Raw genomic sequence first — 20,624 nt, 5'->3', positions numbered from 1 at the left:
GGGGACCTCTCACTCACCAATGTGTTCAGAAGCTGAAGTCAAAGCTGAAGCAAGAGAAGCTGTTTAATGAAACCCAGCTAGAGGAGTAGTCGGCTGCTGCATTTTCTACGTGTAATCCAAAAGTTGCTGTGCTCTTCCAAGGACTGATTCAGAAATGACCTGTTTAGGAGACCTCTCCCCGAGCTACAAGGGACCATCGTGCAACCTGCTATACTTCATCCTAATTGCCCTGGAAGCCAGTCTTGTGTGCCTGCCATCCAGAGAAGGGGTCTTTGTGAGTCCTGAGCAGAAGTGCTCGGACATCTTGAGTTGAAGAAGTCCATTGGTGTCACCCAGGGAGAGTTTGTGACCTCTGGAAGCACGTTGTCGTCTACCGCCCAGAAGAGGGGGTACCCTGGCATAGTGCTGCTTGACACCCAGAGCTGGGCACGTTCCAAACTGCCTAAGAATACTTCAAGGGACATCCTTGCGATCATCACAGACCATTTCGTCCAGCCAAAGAAGGTCCAGGGTTGGAGAGTGCAGAGGAAGGTCTGCGGGTGGGGTTCCCCCCACCAGAATGCAACAAAGATGTCCAGAGGGTCTAGACATGTTAAAGGTCTGTGGTCCACTGCAGTGGTCGAGTTCTGGTTACCATAAGCCATCCAGACATCCATGCTGCAGCACTGAAAAACTGAACAGTGGAATACCGCGATATTCTGAAACACGACACCAAAAGTGACCAATGCACTTGTTGCCGCCAGAAGTCATTGAGGGTGTCCCAGGATCTTATTCTCATCTGCCAAGCCGTTAAGGAGCCCACAGCAAGTTTCATCTTTCCAGGACTTCTACTGTCTGGGAATTCGTCGATCAACGGCTAGCACCACGAAGAGCAAAAATGCTGAACTTCAGAAAGACTTTGGTTCCATTTTTCATCATGGACACAGCATGCCAGTGGCTCCTTCCTCCAAGGGTGGTCCATCCTCCAGGGGAATTGTCAAGTGAAGGCGAGAAACTCTGCCACTTTGCCTGCCAAGGCACCATATGCATGGGGACGAGGAAGAGCATCTTCTAGCCTCAGGGGTTGTCTAGTGGTCCCAGATCTGTCTTGGATCCTGTTCTCCTGTGGCCACTCAAGTACTTTGGGGTGATAGAACCTTTAAGAAGAAACTAGAGGGTTATTGAACATTTTCGGACTGGGCCGTAAAAGACAAGATAAGTTACTCCCCAACTTTTCCATTACATGTTGCCCAGGTGTGGGGATCCTCACACACAATTATGTATCTAGTATAAAGAAAGCATTCTGCCACTGTTAGTAAATAACCTGCCTTTCTTCCCTAATATAAGCTGATACACCAAAGTTAAAAATTCACATACCTATTTAAAACTGTCTGCAGTTAGTGCATTACTGAATTTAAGTATTGTGTGGTACCACATAGAGTGTATATATATTTGCTGTTCTTTGAATAGGACATCCTGAGTACAAAGTGTTACTATTTATATGTATATGTTGGTAGCCACCTTAATATATACAAAGAAGCTCTGTTATCACCTAACATAGTGTGCGGACATTCCTTTGTGGGTGCTTGGGGATTCACTGTACTTAAGAACGTGCCTGCATCCCCTCCTGCAAGCTTGCGTCTTAAGCTCGTCCAGTCTACCATATAGAAAACTTTGGTTGGGGTGCTCTCTGCCTTTGTCACAATCATATAGAGGACAGAAGTACAGATACCCCCCTCCAGTCTTTACAGCTGGTGGGAAAATGGTAATGCCATATTGTGAGTGTGCTTCTCTATATCTGAGTGAAAAAAGGGACAGTCTGACATGAAACAGGATCACTCACCAGCCTCTGTGAAACCTGTGGGGAAGGGATAACAAAGCGCTGGGAGAGCTTGGCTAGGGGTGTGTCCAGAGTGGCAGGTGGGGCTTGGGATGTGTCAGTGAAGAGTCATAGAAAATACTATATGAAATAACAAGTCTACATGTTGTGACCACCTGTTATCTGCGTGTACAGAGAATGGGAATTTATGATTTGGGATTGTGACTCATGAAGCTGCGAGGTCTGATCAAACCATCTTTAGTGCATTGAAACTCCTCATGCACTTCTATTTATATGTGTTTCATACATTTTGTGTCCAAAAGTCACCTTTGATCACTGCAATATTAAAATCATCAACGGTGGGATTTGGTTCCAAAAAGTGATAAGCGATCTAACGCTTTCTCTGTGGCGATTTAGCCACTTTTGTTGTTGCTAGCCAGTTTCCCCAGCACAGTAGCTTTCAAATTTACTTTTACATTAAATTAAGGTGTAAATGTGTGCACTGTTTTCTCATTTGTATAAATGGTCATAAGGACTGAAACTCAATACAATACTTGAAACCAATGCTGCATATTAACTCTGGTGTGTGTTCTCTTGCAGTGTACATCATCATGCTGATTGCGGGAATCGTCATCCTAGCTAGAGGTCATGGCAAAGGGCATCCCATCCAGTATGACTTTGATGGACTACCTAACCTTTTAGGCGCTTGTTCCGTGGCTGCTGCGTCCCATGCCAATCTACCCAATATCATTCCATTGATCCAGAACAAAACCTACCTTGGTCAAGGCATCCTTGCCCTCTTCATTTTTATAACGTTATTGTACATTGTGATATCACTATTAGTTATATTCACCTTTGAGAACAGTGCTATTCAGTCCATAGTTGTGCTTAATTTTGCTGATTGCTCTGTCATCCCCATAATGGTCTTCATATACTTGCTGGGTCTCTACACCACTTTCAAGGTGAGTGCGGTTTTCCCTCTGAATGCAGTCACTTTAACAGAGAACCTTTTTGTGATATTTAGCCACGTTCCTTATGCTCGCAATTCAGTTGTTCACAAAGTTGTTTTCCCACTTCTGACGTTAATTCCTCCAATCGCCGTAGCCTTTGCAACAAACAACATCGAAATGATTGTGGGAATTACTGGCTCGTACACTATGATGGTTATTCAGTACATCATCACTCCTGTGCTTGTCCATTTTAGTCGAAAGGACGTTGACGAAAAGTTTGGCAAAGACATTCAGATCAAGCATGCATCTCCCTTTCAGCACAAATTCTGGATCATCATAACCCTTATATATGCCGTGCTTGCACTGACAGCAGTGACCATCTTGTACATAATGAATAAACATTAGCAAACAAATGTTTTTTTTTGCATTTGTTTGGATTGGCTATATTTTTACATACATATAATCACACAAGATCCTTCAAATATCCTATGCTTAATCCAGTCACTGTTCCACTGAAGTAGTGATATCCAATTAACTTTAGGTGCATGTTCTTGTAAAAAAAAAAAAATCTAAATCAGCAGCCATCTTTATGCCTGCTGCAGAAGATGAGGCAGGAGGGCAGTTCAAAATTGCCACCAGCAGGCCTTGTTCATACAAATCGTGGTGGTGACCACTGTCACAGGGTTCCACCTGGGACCAGGAAGGAGGCTAAGAACAGTGGTTATAGTTCACTCTCTTTTTTAAGAGATTTATTTATCACAATAATTGTCAACTAAAATAAATGGGATCTTCCCAAACATAAAAAAATGCAGGATGTTTTCCCCTATGTTCGCTCGTGTTCCTTTCCTCTCAGAACCAACCCACCTCCATTTCAAATCCTTCTCTGTCTGCACTAGGTGTTGGATTCCTGGGGTCCTGTACCCCATTATTCACTCTGGTCTGAAATCTCTTGAGCATGTAACCAGCAGAGAGAGATAGAGATGGGTCCCTGGATTTTTCATGGTCTTCCTTCTGATTCTGCTCCACTTAGCACTGTGATCTCACTTTAGTGTACCTGACCCCATCATGCTCCCAGTCCTACCATCTGGTCCTGCCTAGGGCTGTCCAGGCCTGCTGGAACCTATATTCTCTGGCTATCTGCAAAGTGGTTCAACCAATTCAACTAAATATTTCCCTCACCTCATGAAGATCCTTTCTCTGCTACCACCTGTCCACTCTTGCATCTGCCCCTTTTTTGTTACTTCTAGGTTACCACTCCTTCTGTTCTTCACGACCTTTGGGCATCACCTTATCCCCATGGTTTTGAAATTTCTGTCTCCTCTGTTCCATCTCCATCTCATGGTAGTCCTTCCTCTTCTGTATAACTCTCTAGCCCTTATGTTACGTCCTTTGTGTCACTTCCAGCCTCTGATGTTATTACCACCTACTTCTCCTTTGGTCGCACCACCTTCTCCTGCACCCTGTTTCCTTTCACCTCTTTCTGACTTACACTACACTGTCCTCACCTCATCCCTCAAACATCATCACCCTGATGTTGCTGTCTTCTTTGTCAGTCTCTCAACTTTCACCACCTCCTTGTGCCTTCTTGCCATCCTCTGTGATTATCATCTCCTTCATTTTTGGAACGTTCAATGCCTTCTCCTGTCCCTCTGATGTTACAATCTAATACTTGACCCTCTTTTCTCTCACCACCTTCTCTGGCTCTTTCCGCTGCTACCTCACCACTTTCCTCTGTCTATGTAGCCTCTGCCTCTTCCACCACTCTTCAGTATTCAGCATTTTCCAAAAGTGAGCCTCCTGCTCCTGAAACCCACACTGCACAACTAGTACTGGGTGGTTTTACACTGTGTTCTTTCCCCACCATGGGTGAGTCTTCCAGTGAGTGTCTGCACCTGTGAATTGTAAATGAGTAATGGCTGGGATGGATTGTTGTCCCTAAGTGCATCTGGCCGTGCTTTTGGCTCAAAGGTCTGGACCCAGCCTATAAATGTCCTGAGTGCCATGTTGAATAAGAATCGCTCTCCCATGAACCTCCCTGGCGCTGCCTTGGCTGGGCTGAAGTCTTCTGTGCTCTCAGCATGTGAATTAGAAGCTGGACAAACATTGGGTAAGGCTAAGCACTATGTGACTGTTTTCATCTTGGACACATGAGAAACTTGAAACATTGGGCCTCATTACAAGTGTGTCGCTCTGATAACAACGGTGCCTGTAAGCCCACTGTCACCATTGTTACTGGACCGGCACACTACTAGTCTGCGGGTGGGTGCCGTCCCGCCCGCCAGGGTCAGACCTGGCAGTTGGAACGGCACCCGCCCGCAGTGTTTCACAGAAGCACCGGCACCATTATTAACAGTGCCAGTGCTTCCGTGGTGCCCATTCTCAATTGAGTCCTAGGGGACTCAATTGGGAATGGGGAATTACATTTTCATGGACCGGCGGGGCTGTAATGCCCCAGTGTTTCCGGCAAGTCAGGCACTGGAAAAAAATGTACAGGCACGGTTACCCCGGACTTATAATGAGGCCCATTATTGTGTTCCAGGGATGTGAATCTCTTGCCAGGAAACAATGTTCTGAAACAATTTTTCCCACACTGACTTCTCAGCATTTGTGAAGTTACAGATTGACTATGTTGTATCCCAGGGCTGCAGAGTTCCCTCAAGGTCCTGCAAATGTCATGAGATTACTCCTTTCATGTACTGGGAAAGCTGTAATTGCATCAAAAGACTGCCTTTGTTGGGTGAAAAGAAATCAAAAAGGTGTCTGTTTCCATATTGAAGATTGGGTTTGCTCAGAGAGAGAATTAGGTTCTCTCAATGTGGGTGATGGTGCTTAATCATGGCCCTACAAGGTCTCATAATGGCTTAGAGTTAGATCATTCAGGAGTGTCCTTCCCCAGAGGGCTGGTGAACTGGGGAGAGCCAATACCCCCAACATTGGCTCGTGGTGAGGCACTGTGATCGTCCCCTGCAATGTGACAGAGACAATGCTAGAGTGACCAGGGGATGAATCCCATACCACTCTCAAGCCCAAAATTCACTGGATCAGTGTAGCACCTGGCCCCCAGACTCACCAGCTTAGTCATGGACACAAGTACTAGGCAGTCCACTTCATCACAGTGGAGAAATATCATGGGAAAGAAAAAGGATCATGATCTAGCTAGTCTAGACTGGATTTATTGATCTATACTAACCTAGAATAGTAAGGACTAGTCTAGGTAAGGCAACGAAAATGAGAATTAGATAGCTAGTCAAGTACAGTTATCTGCACACTTGGAGCAACATCGCCTAAAACTGAGTAATGTGTGGCTGTGCTATAAAAGCATTTTGCCAGCAACTCATCTTACCTGAGGTAGGAGTTGGGTTCTAGGAGCGAAGCAATGGGGTCGGTCCCCTCGAGTTGCCACTTCATAGCCACAATGATAACAGAGGTAGAAGGGCTCCATGTGGGTCCATGCCGAGAAGGAATACAATCCAGAGGGCTCAAATCCTCAAAGTAGATGAAACTAGGAAGGTAGGCAAACATTGGAGGTGGTATGGCAATGGTGAGTCTGCCTCAGTATTCACAAACAAAGAACATAACTTCCTAGGTCAGGATGTTAAGAATAAAAAGCAGGCAGAAGTGGAGAAATTATTGGCGGAACAGGGCATAGGCCACAACTGGAGGAAGGAAGGAATCCGACTGATAAAAGAGGAATCCAAGCAGGAGGATCCAGGAATCGAGGAAGGAGAAGGCAAGCAGGAGCGTGGCGCCAAGGAATCAGGTAAAACACAGAAAATTCGCCAAAGCCAGTGTCAGTGAAAAGGCCCAGGACTTATCAGCACTGAGTCTTCATCACAGAGTATTCATCACAAGAACAGAAATACTGGAGAGCATGTGTCACCAAATCGGAAGCGCGTGTCCACAGTTTTGCACATTTTGGAAAACTTGGGTTTCCCCCCTAATTTGTTAATGGTAATCCAGATGTGAACCCCTTGTTCAGTATACCTAGAGAAGCACAACCCCGTGGCTGCATATTACTGATAATAAAGCTGGGTCTGTGGCTCAGTGGACTATTGCATCCATTGCAGGCACCTGTGATACACCACACAGGTTCGAATCAAGGCAGCCACCAGCTCCAGAGGTTACAGCTCACTTTACCCGGCAAGAAGGAACAATTTCCAGGGTAGAAGAGGTAGAACTAGATAAAATCAAGGTAGAAGAGGCAGCAGTGAGCATTTTTTAGAGACTGGTAGCCAGACATGGGACATAGACCCACGGGAAACAAGGAGCATGATAGCCATTTGGCAAATCTTTTTAAATATAATCTCACTACTGAGGAACATAATGCCTTGGAGAATGGAATGGGTTTCGTGACCACAAACCTACGTAATAAATTCACGTTCAGACAGGAATTTTTTGGCTTCATGAGGAAAGTTCATTTAAGGCAATTCTTCCAGGACAAAGAACCAGAAGCCAATGTTGTAGACAGGTCTGCACAAAAATAAAATCTACCTTCTGTGCAGTCACAGAGTGGAGAAGCAGGTGTTTTTTTTTTAAATAGAGTGCTACCAGATATTGAAGGACTAGAACAATTGAACACAGGGAAATCAATCTTTTAGAATATGAGTAAATTAGAACACTTGGCTGGTAAGGCATTATTAAATAACAAAGAGATTGTGATTCAAAAAGCAGACAAAGGCGGTGCGATTGTGATTCAGGATACAATCGCATATGTGGAAGAATGAGAAAGACAACTGACAGATGCCATATGTCATGAGAGATTGATTAATGATCCCACTGAAAGACTCCAAAAAATGATAACACAAAACATTGAAAAGCCCAACAAAGAGGTTGGGTTAAAAAAAAAGAGGCAGAGTTCCTGGTCATGGAAAAAACCCAAATTCCCCAATGTTACACGCACTTGAAGATCCATACATTTCTAGTGGCACCCCTGGGTCATACAATTGTATCTGGAGTGAATTTTGTTTTGGAACCTCTCTCTAGGTTCACAGATGCCTTTCTTCAACCCATGGACAAAGGGATGACTTTGTATGTTCAGGACACTACCCAGATAATTAAAGAAATAGAAGGGATGAATTTTAATCCTGAGCAAGAGCTTTTGTTAGGATTAGATGTAGTAGCCCTGTATACAAGTATTCCACAAGGGGCCACAATAAACATGATGTGAGACTACGACACAGTCTTCCTTCATACCCTGGTGCGCTGAAACAGAGCTGACTGAAAATGACTTCCATTTCAATAAGGAATTCTATCGCCAGAATAATGTGACAGGGATGGGGGAAACTTTGGCCCCCAGTGTAGCTAACTTATATATGGAGGCTTTTGAAGTTAATTATTTTTTTGTATTACTTGATTTAATTGTCCCTTTGACAGTTTTTACAAGTGTTCCAATTCATCATAAGATTCCTACTATCACAGATTAAATGTTCCTCCACTGGAGGTATTGTGTTCACAGAGAGCCACCAACAAAAAAAAGAGTAAAGAAAGTTCTAGGAAATTTCAATGGCTATTTGCAGCAGCTCGAGCCTGTTTTCCTGTCTCCTGTTCCTACCGATCAGGGTCTAGGAAATTTCAATGATCGTTCACAATGGCTCAGGCCTGTTTGCCTGTCTCCTGTTCCAAACTGATGATCCGGAGAAGTGACGCTGCTGCTGTGACCAGGGGTATTTTCTCACCACTTGACACTCTGGGCCACCACACTTCTTCATCGTCTGTGTGTGAAGCCTGCAGGTGAGGATCTAAGTAGATGGTTCTTTGGTTTCATAGTCCAGAACATGATAGTAAGAGGTGTCTGATTGTTTCAACCTGATTTGTTATTTTACAGTGTCAACAACTATTTGAAGTTGATATTCACCTGATTACTAAGATCTCGTTGGTTTTTAACACCTTTAAACAAGCTTTCAAAAAACTTAGAGCGGAAAGTTCTAGCCGGGAATTTCGCCAGTTATTTCATTACTTCGCCCATCTTCTGTGTGTTCGGTGGTAAATGTAGTGTTAGCTTGTTCTTAAATTCTGCTTCAAGAGTTTGGATCCAGTCCCATGTTTTTATTCTTTGTTTGACTTTTGATGGATAAATCTCCAATTCTTTCTCTGAGCTACCAATTGCGTTAAGGAGGCTTTTGTTCTTGGTTGCCCAGTTGGTTAGCATTCTGTTTCTGCCTCCCTCCATTTCCTTTTTAATGATTTCAAGGATTTTTGGGCATGGAGTTCGCTGTATCTTACCATAGAAAAGCAAGGAATTTCTATCAATGATTCCTTTTAAAGGCACCAGACTTAGTTCTCTTCTGATCGATGCTATTGGTGTCGATGGTGGAAGTTTTAGGACTTTGCGCCAGTAATATCCTTCTAGTTTATTCCAAATTCTTTCAGGTATACTTGTCATCGCCTCTAGTCCATAAGAGATTACTGCAGTTACTTTTGCCTTGTAAAAATTAATTAAAGGAATAAGTGAAAATTGACCACATTTTTTGTCTATTGCTTTTGTTTGCACGATTAGGATCTTTATTTTTGCAAATAATGTCACCTGCATAGGGGTTTCCACAGGGCTTGTATTCAGGGTGACTCCCAGATATTTGAAGCTTGTTACAATTTCAAGTTGTTCACCCTCAAGGTGCCATTGCTGTTTTCCAGATCGTTTAGATCTTTTTGAATCATTATTTTAGTTTTTTCTATGTTGATTTCCAAATCATTTTCTTTTGTATACTGTTGTAGAGTATTTAGCTGGCGTTGCAAACCGATTGCAGTTTGGTCCAATAGGATAATATTGTCCGTGTATAGGAGGCGTGTGATCTTCTCTTCTCCTATACTTGGCGGGAAAGATCTTGCAATGTCTTCTAACTCAACGATATCGTCTATGTAGGCGTTATGCAAAACTGGCGGCAACAGATACTCGTGTATAACTCCTCTGGTTGTCGCTATTGATTCTGAGAGTTGTCCAGCTCCATTAAGCCTCACTCTCAAAGATGCATTAGAATACAAGGATTTGATGGGATCCATGAGTAAGGTTGGGCAGTTCCATATTTGTGTTGAGCATATTTTCTCTCGTTGACCCGGTCAAAAGCCTGGACCAGGTCTATAAAGGCGACAAAGACTTTTGGGCGACCTTCCATTATCTTGGCTTTTAATGCACTAATCAGCATTATGTTTACTGTAGTCCCCAGGTTTTTAACAAATCCCGATTGGTATGGGTCTTGACAGCCGGCCGCCTTTTCCCAGACTAGAAATTTGTCCAGGAGTAGAGAGCCAAATACTTTGCCAACCACGTCCAGTAAGGCTATTGCCCGATAATTCTTCAGGCAGCTTTTATCACCCTTTTTGAAGATCAGAACAATATTTGCAGTTTTCTAGGAGCAAGGTATTGTTTTTGTGATGACACATCTTTTTCTGACCTCAAAAATGAAGTCAGCCCTTTCCTCAGGGTGGGATTTCAATTCCTCATTCGTGATCCCATCTGGTCCTGGGGCTCTTGATCTATTGAGTTTTTTTATCTTTCTCAAGATCAGATCTTTATCATAGTCGAAGTCCCATGATTCAGTCAGCGAACATTGGCTTGCGTAGGGGTCCTCCAATGAGTGATGAAAAAGATCTGTGAAGTAACTTATCCAGTTGTGCTCACTTACACTATTTTGTAGAGCTGCCTGTGTAGTATTTGACATGCATTTTATTAATGTCCAAAAGTCCCTGGATTGTCTGCTACTTACAGCACAAAGCATTATTTCAGAATCCTTTTGGTAAAGTATTTGCCGATATCCTATTAGCCATGTTTTGTAATTTTTTGTCGCTATTTTTGCGAATTCCTGATTTTCCACTGTCGGTTGTTTTTTTGCTCTTCTCTTTTCTTGTCACATTACTTTTCTCTTTTCCTGTAGAGTCCGGTTATATGTGTGAAGATGTTGATCAAGGTCTTTGCACCAGTTTTTTTCTTTGTTGTTGGTAAGGAATAAGTAGTGGCTGATAATCCACAGTTGAAAGATTTGGATGTTCCAACAAGGAGCCGACGCGCTGGGACTAACGTAATATCTTGCAAGAGAGATTCAACCATGGACATCTAGCTGACTAGACCCACATGGTCTCAGTCAACAAGAACAAAAAACTCCTACTGCCTTGATTGAAAAGGGCACAATATGTGCCGAAACACGTGTCTCGAATAAGGGCTACTATGATTTATTAAACCAAAACATTAACCTCAATCAATTGCTCTTCAAAAGCCCATGTGAAAGTCCTTTGGCTATTCTGATTATTACGGAGCAGGGGAAGTAAATCTCTGTGCTTTCACGGGCATGTGATACACCAGAAACATTGGGCGCAGGGCACTTTAAGTTGATATTTCAAGACCCCATTTGCTTAATAAAAGATTTGGATGTTGTTTTGCTGAATGATTCACCTCTACATACTGCTTGGTTATACAGCTTATTGCTTCTTTTGTCAGTCTAAGGCGTGTGCCCTGGCTGCAAGGTTCTATTACTGCCTTCATAATTTGACTGTCGGGCCTTAGGTCTATCCACGAGGTTATCAATATGTTGTGGTCACTGTTTTGAGTTTTTGACATTTTGAATAAAGATATCAGGAAAATTGTTCCTTTGATACGTAGACATGATCAATTGTGATCCCTGAGCCATCCCTTTCCCGCGTTGGTACTCAACATTTACTTACATTGGTCGTTGAGTGAATATTATAAAGGTATCTTGCTTCCATTATATCCGACCATTGAGTACCTTGTTTGTTTTCTCCTGGATTGTTCAGGTATTTGCCTATGTTGTTGTTCTTTTGCGCCTTGTTTTAATCTTCTCCAGTATCTGGACAAATGGTGTTTAGGTCCCTGCATATTATTATATGCCTGATGTCATATATCATATTGGCCTCATCGATTTCAGAATCTATTGCACTTAAGAAAGCTTTGTTTGATTGTGCTATCGGATTCCAGTAGATATTGAGTAATAAAATTAACTCATCCAGTCTTTTCATTAGATGCAATGTTGAACGGGACCAAGAAATCAAGACTACTTGTATAAATGTGGAGGACAGCAAATTTTCTTTCAATCGCAAGGAGCTTCCCGAGCGTACTGCTATCATGAGTCCTGAACTTGGTCGACCTTTCATGCCTTTTACTGCAGGCGAGATGGTAATTTCATAGCCGTCTAGACTTGGGCTGGTCCTTAGCGAAGTCTCCTAAAGGCATAATAAATCAAGGTTTCCCAGATTTATGTCTCCAGTTGTTGTTAAGTGGCTGTGGCCTCTTGTATTCCAAGAGCCTAAAGTCAGGTTTTGATTTGCTTGGGTTTTTGCTCTTGTGGTAGGGAGTTTGATGTTTTGTTTGGTGGCTACTGTAATGGTTGTTTTGTCAAGACCTCCGGAATCCATGCCCATCTCTTAATTTCCCTATCCTTTAGGCTTTTTAGATGGACATTGGTTGATGATTCATAACGGACACCTTATTTATCTTGACTAAACATAACTTTTAGTTTTGGCTGGGGAACATGGGACACTCACTGATTATCAAAAGAATCTTTCCAGTTATACATATCTAATGGGACAGATCTTGAGATGCCAGCTTCGCCTGTGTCTTTTCTTCTGTGATAATCTCTACAAACTGAAATCTTCCTCTCTGTACATTTTTTGCTTTCTCGCTGTGGTTGCGACTGTTCTGGTGAGCTTCTCTGATCAGAGCCTCTGTATCCTGGTGAACTAGTTTCTTTATATTTTGTAGATCACCTTGGTTGCCTGTGGTGGCTATGGTTAGCTCGTCTTGGTGTGTGTTGTTTCTCTTTACCCAGTTCTTCTTGATTAGTTTCTCTCAAGTCGTATCCCAACCTTTGCAAGTTTTCCACTGCATTAAGTAGCATTGATTTAACCGTTGAAGATGTTATATGGAGGAAAATGCTATCTGTGCGGCCTCTTTGGCAGAATTCAATGGTTTTTAAATCTTCTGGAGCAAATTCATGGTTGTTTTCCGATTGAGGACTCATGTATCCCCTTTGTCCAGTATCCGTTTGAGTTTTAGAGTCCTGTTGATCTACTTTTGTGTGTAAATAATGCTGTGTACATAGTGCTAGTTCTCTCTTCTTTTGCCTTGGACCTTGAGTGCTAGCTCTGGGTGTTTAGGATCTTAATTGATTTCCTCTGGAAGTTTGATTGCGATTTGTCTTGTGATTCTGATCTGCTGCAGTTTTGTCGCTCGGTTTTCGATAATGATTTTCATTGTTTCCTTTCCTGGTCTCTGAAAGTCTCCTATTTTTCCACCTTTTATAAGTGTTAAGTGGAGCTGTCTCAGGAGGCCTATGTGACCTAGAATTTCCAGACCATTGAGTGTTATTTGATCTCCTGTGTTCTTTTGTGATCTTTTCACGTTTGTCTTCCATGGTTAGAAATATCAGAGATTCTGGTTCTATTAAGGCCATTTTTTGTTTGGGTTCCGTTGGTGATAGAGTCCATTTGTTAGTATCCACTTTTCCTTTCCTCTCTGTTAAATCGACGAGTTGAGTCTCCAGGTCTTAGATTGTGTACTGACTGATGTCCATTAGGTCTATTGAGGCTTTGCTTTCATCCAGCACTGCTATCACCTTTGTGTTTTCTGTATTTTCTGCCGATACCTGATTTTTGACGGCAGTTTTCGTTTACCGCGCAACATTATCCATTGTTCAAATATGGGGGCAACTTGCTTATCTTGAGTGTCCCCTCCATCTGTTTTCCTGCTTTGCGTCTTATGGCCACTGGGTATCGTGGGTGCTTTTTTAGCTTCATTTAACCGCAACGTTTTCTGTGGTTCAGTTGGAAATATTGTTGGCTTTGATTTGGTCTTGACATTTGGTTGAGAGCTTAAGTTAACTTTTTGCGGGGTTGGAATCTTTCCCACACTGTCCATTTTTGCGGCGGCTATACATCCATTTGTCCTTTTCTCTCCATTTAATTCTGTTTTTTCTGTTTTTCTTGGCATTCACATTTTGATTGAGGTTTGATTCACCCTTTCTCGTTTTCAGACGTCAATTCAACAGGTGCCACTATTTGAACTGAAGCCATCCCGTCCTCTCATATTTTAACAAATTTCTGAGTTTCATTTGTTTGAACTCCAACTGAGGAGCATGTCTTCTTACATTGAGCTGGCTCTGAACTGTCGGTTTCTGTAGCACGATCTTCACCTTGGTGGTTTACAGTAATGGTCCATTGATCTTTTGTATTTGCTTCCATGCCTCTGTTACCATTAGGTAACCTTCTATATACGCCAGTTTTGTGTGCATTGGAGCAGCAATCGTGGTATGATATTTCAGGCTTTCATTTAATGCCTCATAAAGTTCACCAAATTGTGCTAATGCGTTCATAACAGCTGACATAATTGCGAAGATATCAAGTTTCTTAATAGGTGTCTTTTTTTCCTGTCATCAGTGGAATCTCTCTCAATCGCCGATTGCGCGATGGGGTATGTGAGGGGAACTGTTGTGGTGTAACTAGTACAGGATGAGTCGGATTTTCCAAAAACTGTGGTCAATTAATCGAATACATACATATTTTTTTAGTTGGTACGCCAGGTGACAAACTTTTCTTGGATTTCTCTACGTTCTTCTCAGCTGTTTTGTCTGTTAGTTCAGCTACCGCCCATGATGCTCCTCTTTCCTCTGTTGAATGATTGTTTCTAAGCTCCTCTGATCGAGGGCTGTCAGTGCCAGTTTTTAGGCCAAAGTACTTCCCTTGTCTGTGAAGGGCTGTGTTGAATTTGCTTTATCACTTGCTTTGATAGTTCCTGTAAAGATTATAATTGCTGAAGCTGACTGCTTTATGGACGGTTTTCCAAAATGCCATTTTATTGGTGTGGAAGTTAGGTCTTGCGACCTTACACTTTGTCCGTTAATTGGTTTCAAAGGCTCTAGCGTAGGTTCCTAGGAAATATGGGCAGATGTACTTTCACCTTGAGTAAGGTTAATAGAATCTATGGAGATGGTAATCCATTTAAAAACGAGGTGCGCCTATGCTGCTGCTGTATAGACGATATTTTGGTAATATGTAGAGGGAATGAAGTGGAGCCCAGACAGTTTTGCGACTCGATCAACAAGCAAGATAGGAATTTAAAATGTACTTTCAATGTAAGAACACTCTCAATTTTCTTGATATTACCATCACAGCCAATGAAGAGAACAAAGTGCTGTTCGTTAAACTGTTCCACAAACCAACAGACCGTAAGGCATTGTTGCATTATAGTAGCTTCCATCCATGCCAAGTGAGAGATAAGCTGCCACTGGGGCAGTTTTTAAGATTAAAAAGAAACAGCTCATGGAGGATGGACATTGAGAAAATAGTGATTGACCTTAGAGAGAGGCTACACTGTAGAGGCTACACAAGTGAGCTGATGGCAAAAGCAATGAAAAGGGTGAGCAATAACAACCGTGAATCCTTATTGGAGTATAGAGAGACGCGGTCAACCAAAAAAGATGAGAAACTCCTGTTTGTGAATATCTTCAGTAATCTGTCAAACCAACTTAAGAAAATTGTGAACTTAATCTGGAAGATTATGGAAAAAGGCAAAAACTGACCTTAGCCATTAAGAGGATCAAGAACTTGAAGGATCAGATCCCATGGAATGACGTTAGTCTGAGGCTAGGAAGACAGAAGACACTGACAGAAACATGGGGCATGCCACAGGTTAGCAGCCATTCAACCTGTGGGACATGCAGTTGTTGTTTGCAGACTTTCAGAAACACTGAGGTTGACATTGGTTTTTGTAGGCCTTGGAGACAGACAAGTTTCACTAATTGTAAATTGAAAATGGTTTTATATAGTATCTGGTGCCCATACTAAAACCTCTATATAGGGCAACAGAGAGGGGAAATTAGAATCAGGATAACAGAACACAAGAGTTGTATTAAACATTGTGTACAAACTGCAACTATAGTGGCCCACTGTATTGGATTTATACATACTGCAGAGCAAATGAAGTGGACAGTATTTTTCCAATTGAAGACAGGAAATGATCCGAATAGTGACACTGTTAGTCAAAGAACAAGAATTGATTGATCTCTCCAAAGAGCGTTGAGAAAGGTCTAAACAAACACATTGAATGGTTGGAGCACAAATAACTACAGTTGGGTAATGGATAGTGCTACCGAATTTCAATTTAAATTCCACTTAAGACATGGAGAATCATGTGCTCAATATTCATTCATCATCCAGACAGGAGTTGCAATGGTTTTCCCTGTGAATGTGCTATAGAGAGCACGTAAGTCACAATAATATTAAGTATATTGGGTCTGATGCAGTGAACTCAGGCCCATACTGAGATGAGGAAGGTATAATGTGCGGCGCCTCCAGGAGAAGTAAAAGTGCATATGTTGCTCAGTGTCCGATAAACATAGAAACGGGACTCTGCATGCAATGAAATGCGGATGTAGAGCTGTATAATCGATGCAGCACCAGTGGGCGTCATAAGTCTGCCAGCATTGATGGTAGAGACGTTGGCTAAATATAGAAATAGGACAATGAAGTCGTAGCGCAGCGTTTAACGAGGCCAAAAGAAAGCCATTGTAGTGCTGACAAGAAGCTGCTGGTAAGTTGATTTGAAGACATGGAATGGTTATTGGCATTAACTAAGGGCTTGTTGACCCTTTTGAGTAATGATAGTGGCAGGAATAGTTTAGGAGAGTAACCCTCTCGGGCCATTGTTGCTTGCCTTGTAGATGCGAGGTGGTGTACGCTGTACTTATTAGACACAACACAATTGACCTGAGGAAAGCACAGTGGAAGCAACCCTCTATCCGAGAACAGTGTTCGGTGACTGTGTGAAGTAAAATTTGTAACATTTATAAAGTTGATTGAATTGATTTAGCACGCTATTTTGAATTTGCAATTGGTGTGCAAGGTGAAATACAAACTGTGTAGTAAGCATGGTCTGTTGCTTTGTAGGTCTGGGAGAGATACCCCGGGGCATTCAAGACTGGGAAAATTTGATGCACACGAGTGAATGTGTTGAACTGAACTGCATATGAGAAACCAAACGTGGAAGAAGGTTTGCAAGCCACGTAAGGTAATCGACAGGGTGTGCCTCAGAAATAAGAGAGCTGGTGACACGGATAGGCCTACGAGGATTACCAGGTAGTAACATTGTGCTTGCCCTTTGTATGCTTTTTATCTACTTTTAGCTTTGGAGCATGAAGAGTAGTCCATAACCCTTTAGGATAAAGGCAAAGTGACAAAAAAGGTAAATGTGTTATATTTGTCGCAAGAGGCAAATAGGTAATGCGACTGCCATGTATAATGAGATCCAGGTTTTGAATAAGAGAGTGATTCTTTTTGTAAATATATGACTTGCAATATCTTGAGCAATAGGGAGGCTACATTCATTACGATTACGGAAGTGAAACTGCAACAGAAGTGACATGTGGGCCCTTGATCCCGAGAAATGGGGTGGTTTTAAAAGTGGGTTATTTGTAAGAGAGACAGTGGTGTAAAAAAATCGAGAAGATGTGGAATTGAGTTGAAGACTAGCACACATGCTGAGTCAGCAGTTACTCTAACGCAAAATAAGGGGAAATTATAGCTCGTACAGTTTACTAAGGAAAATTAATACACGGGAGCTCATATCCATGTTAATGTCGTTTCAGAGCAAAAAGAGTTGTCTAGAAATAACTTTATTTGTGCACAGATCTATACTGACCAGAAGAGATGATGGACTGTAGCTGTAACGTGATGAAGCATTTAGCCCTTACAGACAGTTAATTTGGGAAAAGCGGGAGTCGGTGTTCCTGTGAAGTAATTCCTGTTCATGTTTTTTTAATGTGTAGAGAGGAATGGAACATGTAAGGTGAATGAGACATGAAATTGTCAATGAGTGAATTAGGTATGTGAATGAATGAATAGCTATGTTTAGCTCATAGAATTGTACTGTATTGAAAGCACTAGCACTTTAATAGCCAAATGGTGTTAAAGAGCTGAAGACCGCTTTTTGTGATATTAGTAATAGCAATGGCTGTAATTGTTTTTAAAACAACATTTCTGTGTTAATGTATCTTTCTGCTGGTATAGGGAGAAAGCAATGATGCTACAGATGTTTATGAATTGTACCAAGTGAATTAATATTCTGTGTATTATCAAATTGTCATCTTTTAGATTGGTGTACCAGATTTTTTTTTTGGGGTGTGATGACACTCTGTTTCTTCTGAAGGGACTAGACCCAGTAGCATTTGTGTATTTGTGAGGATAGCTTCCTGTAGAGGGGCTGCTGTATTGGGTCGGTAAACAAGTCTCTTATCTCATAGTGTTGTGAGGTCTACTCAGCCCTTTATCCTTCAGAGGTCCATATGAGTGCCATTAAGTTGGATAAACAATAAACATCTGTTCTCTGTCCATGGCATTACGATCTCCCTCTGGGGTGTACATACATCTAACAAAATACACATGTTATGTTATGCCCAACAAGGCTCAACAAGGCATAACGTGTCTGGTATTAATTGTTGTACTCTTTTTCAGAGGAGTTTTGACTGGCCTTGTATTGCTGGACTGCCCTCATGGGTGGATGTGAAGAATTCCCTTTCTTTGTAATCATGACATTGGACAGTCACAGAGCATGTGGTTGTGAAACTTGCCCTTTAGAACTGCCCTGGGGATAGGGTCATCCCTCATCGAACTTGGCGATGATTCCAACCCTTCTCTGTTCCCCTGTAGAACTCCAAAATAGTGAAGGGGTTTCAACACACTTCGAGACTGCGCCACCTCCTGTTGTCGTTTTGCAAAATGATTATCCCACACTGTAGTAAGATTTAAGCCAATTTATTCATTAATAGCTCTTATTGCCCATTTTGACCTTTGTTGACACGTGTTTCAGCCTCTCAAGGGCCTTTTTCAAAACAAAAGATTAATCTCAAGGGCAAAGTTATTGTGCCAAAAGAATGTTTTCCTTTCCTCTAAGTAACATAAATAACATATAATGCATGTATCATGAAAAAGGTAATAGCCACATGCAAATAAACATAGTCAGATATGGCGAATTATTCACAAAAAACGATTTGCAAAAGAGTACATGGAGAAAATGGAGAGGGAAAAAGAGAAAAAAATGGAAAAAAGAAAGAAAATTAGAGATTGCGCTATGAAATGCGCTTTCAAAACATTTCCACACATTTTAGCCTTCCAATTCAATTGCAATCCAACTTAAACCAATCTTTTTTTGACATTATTTCAAAAATGTTGTTATTGAAAATAATCATTTCGGCCAGAGTGCACCCGCATAATAATAACCTTAACCTTCAGTATTTGTAGTACATTTCCCACACCACTGAAATAATTTACCGCGTTTGTGCATCTGGTAAAAAATATATTGAGATTAACCTAATTGCATAACCTCTATTCCACTACCTTTCTATGGTCGATGCAGTCCACTGCTTGTGCAAAGTACATAATCAATTCATATATGAATATATAGAACCTTACCCGAAAAGTCACTTTCACAAAAAGTCATGGGTTAATCCCTGTGGAGCAAAAACAACTTCTTAACAAAGCATCATCGTTAGCGCTAAAACCCATTTCCCTGCCTTTTCCTAACTTAATCTACGCTCGAGTAAAATATAACGATTGTCAAATCCCTATTTCACCATTATTAGTCACTAATTAATCCCCCTACAGATCGCGCACATTGAATGCATTTCCTCATCCCCTGTCCTCGCTTACCGTATATCTTCCAGCTGCTATTCCTCGCGTCGGCGGGCAAACTGTTCCGAGACAGTGCCTAACGCGTACATAGATGTTTGTAGGTTGCAGAGGCAACCTCTTCCTTAGTCCCTGGTTACTGTTTCTCGTGTCGTTTTTAATGGCGGCCATCTTGTAGTGGACCCAATAGCGGTAATCACATATGATACCAATTCTATCTCCAATAATTTAGACCTTAACATGTTATGATTCCAGTATGATTCCAGTATATTTGTATATATTATGCCTGAATTCTATTCAAATGTGTTTTAGTAGCTCAATAAATAACTAAATTGATATGCAACCAATAATCTATAAGTATATCTAAAATTAAAATTGTTTTCTGAACTCGAGTTAAGATTCATTTCCCAGTCATTGGCCAGGTCTTTGTCCACCATAAATTAAGGTCTGTTGATTCTTGTCACCAATGTGACAGTGGAACAAATTGGTATGCAAATGGATATTTCTCCTCTGGTAATGTAGAGTGAGATTAAATGTGTTTGTACACCCTCCTTAGTGGGACTATTATTTGGTCATGTTTGTTCAGAGTTGAAGATGTCCCACATGTTTATACATTTTGAAAAACGTGGGGTTTAGCCCAATTTTACCAAAAGTAATTCAGACGTGGATTTCTTGCTCATTGCATTTAGAGTGGCACAGCCTCACCTCAATGATGATGCCCAACAAGGCAGAAATACGTGTCTGGGGTTGGTGGTGGTACTCTTGTTCAGGGAAAGAATTGCCTGCCATTTTGATGCTGGCCTGGCTTTGCAGATGAGCCGAACATATATGAACATTGAAATTTCATCTCTGGTATCGTACAATGAAATACAAATGTGGTTGTAGATCCTTGGGTTCTATCCCATGGAACACATTATTTGGACATGCTAATTCTGTCGTGGGGCTCCTGTATTCTTGTAAAGCACTGCTGAGAGAAGTTGGAAATGTGAAGAGGATATGGTGATCCTTTGACAGCACTGCTGGAGGCCCTAAAATAGGCATTCAATTCGGAGTTCTGAGAGAAATATCATCATGGCACCAAAGCAGTGCTGATTGTGCAAGTTACTCTTAGTAACATCCAGGAAAAAAAGACTCACTGTGGGTAGGTGCGTAATAAATCACACATCTGCATTTCAAAATTATTGCACAGTATTTATCTCCTGTTTTCATTTCTTTCTTTTTTTAAAATGTATTTCTGCATTCAGAATTAATCA

General features: G+C 41.6%; 1 protein-coding gene across 1 annotated transcript in view; it reads left to right on the top strand.

Moving 5' to 3' along the window:
• The window catches only part of LOC138568796 (transmembrane protein 104-like), a 779,592-nt gene extending 776,439 nt beyond the window's left edge, over positions 1-3,153 (top strand). Inside the window, exon 3 of the mRNA XM_069646570.1 lies at positions 2,399-3,153. Within this exon, the coding sequence (XP_069502671.1) occupies positions 2,399-3,153 (755 nt within the window). The remainder of the gene's footprint in view (positions 1-2,398) is intronic.
• The last annotated feature ends 17,471 nt before the right edge of the window (positions 3,154-20,624 follow it).

This window comes from Ambystoma mexicanum, chromosome 2q, assembly GCF_040938575.1.
Source record: "Ambystoma mexicanum isolate Mex_15411 chromosome 2q, UKY_AmexF1_1, whole genome shotgun sequence".
In the NCBI taxonomy this organism is placed as follows: Eukaryota; Metazoa; Chordata; class Amphibia; order Caudata; family Ambystomatidae; genus Ambystoma; species Ambystoma mexicanum.
The sequence above is the reverse complement of the archived record's forward strand: the minus strand, read 5'-3'. Positions and strand labels throughout refer to the sequence as shown.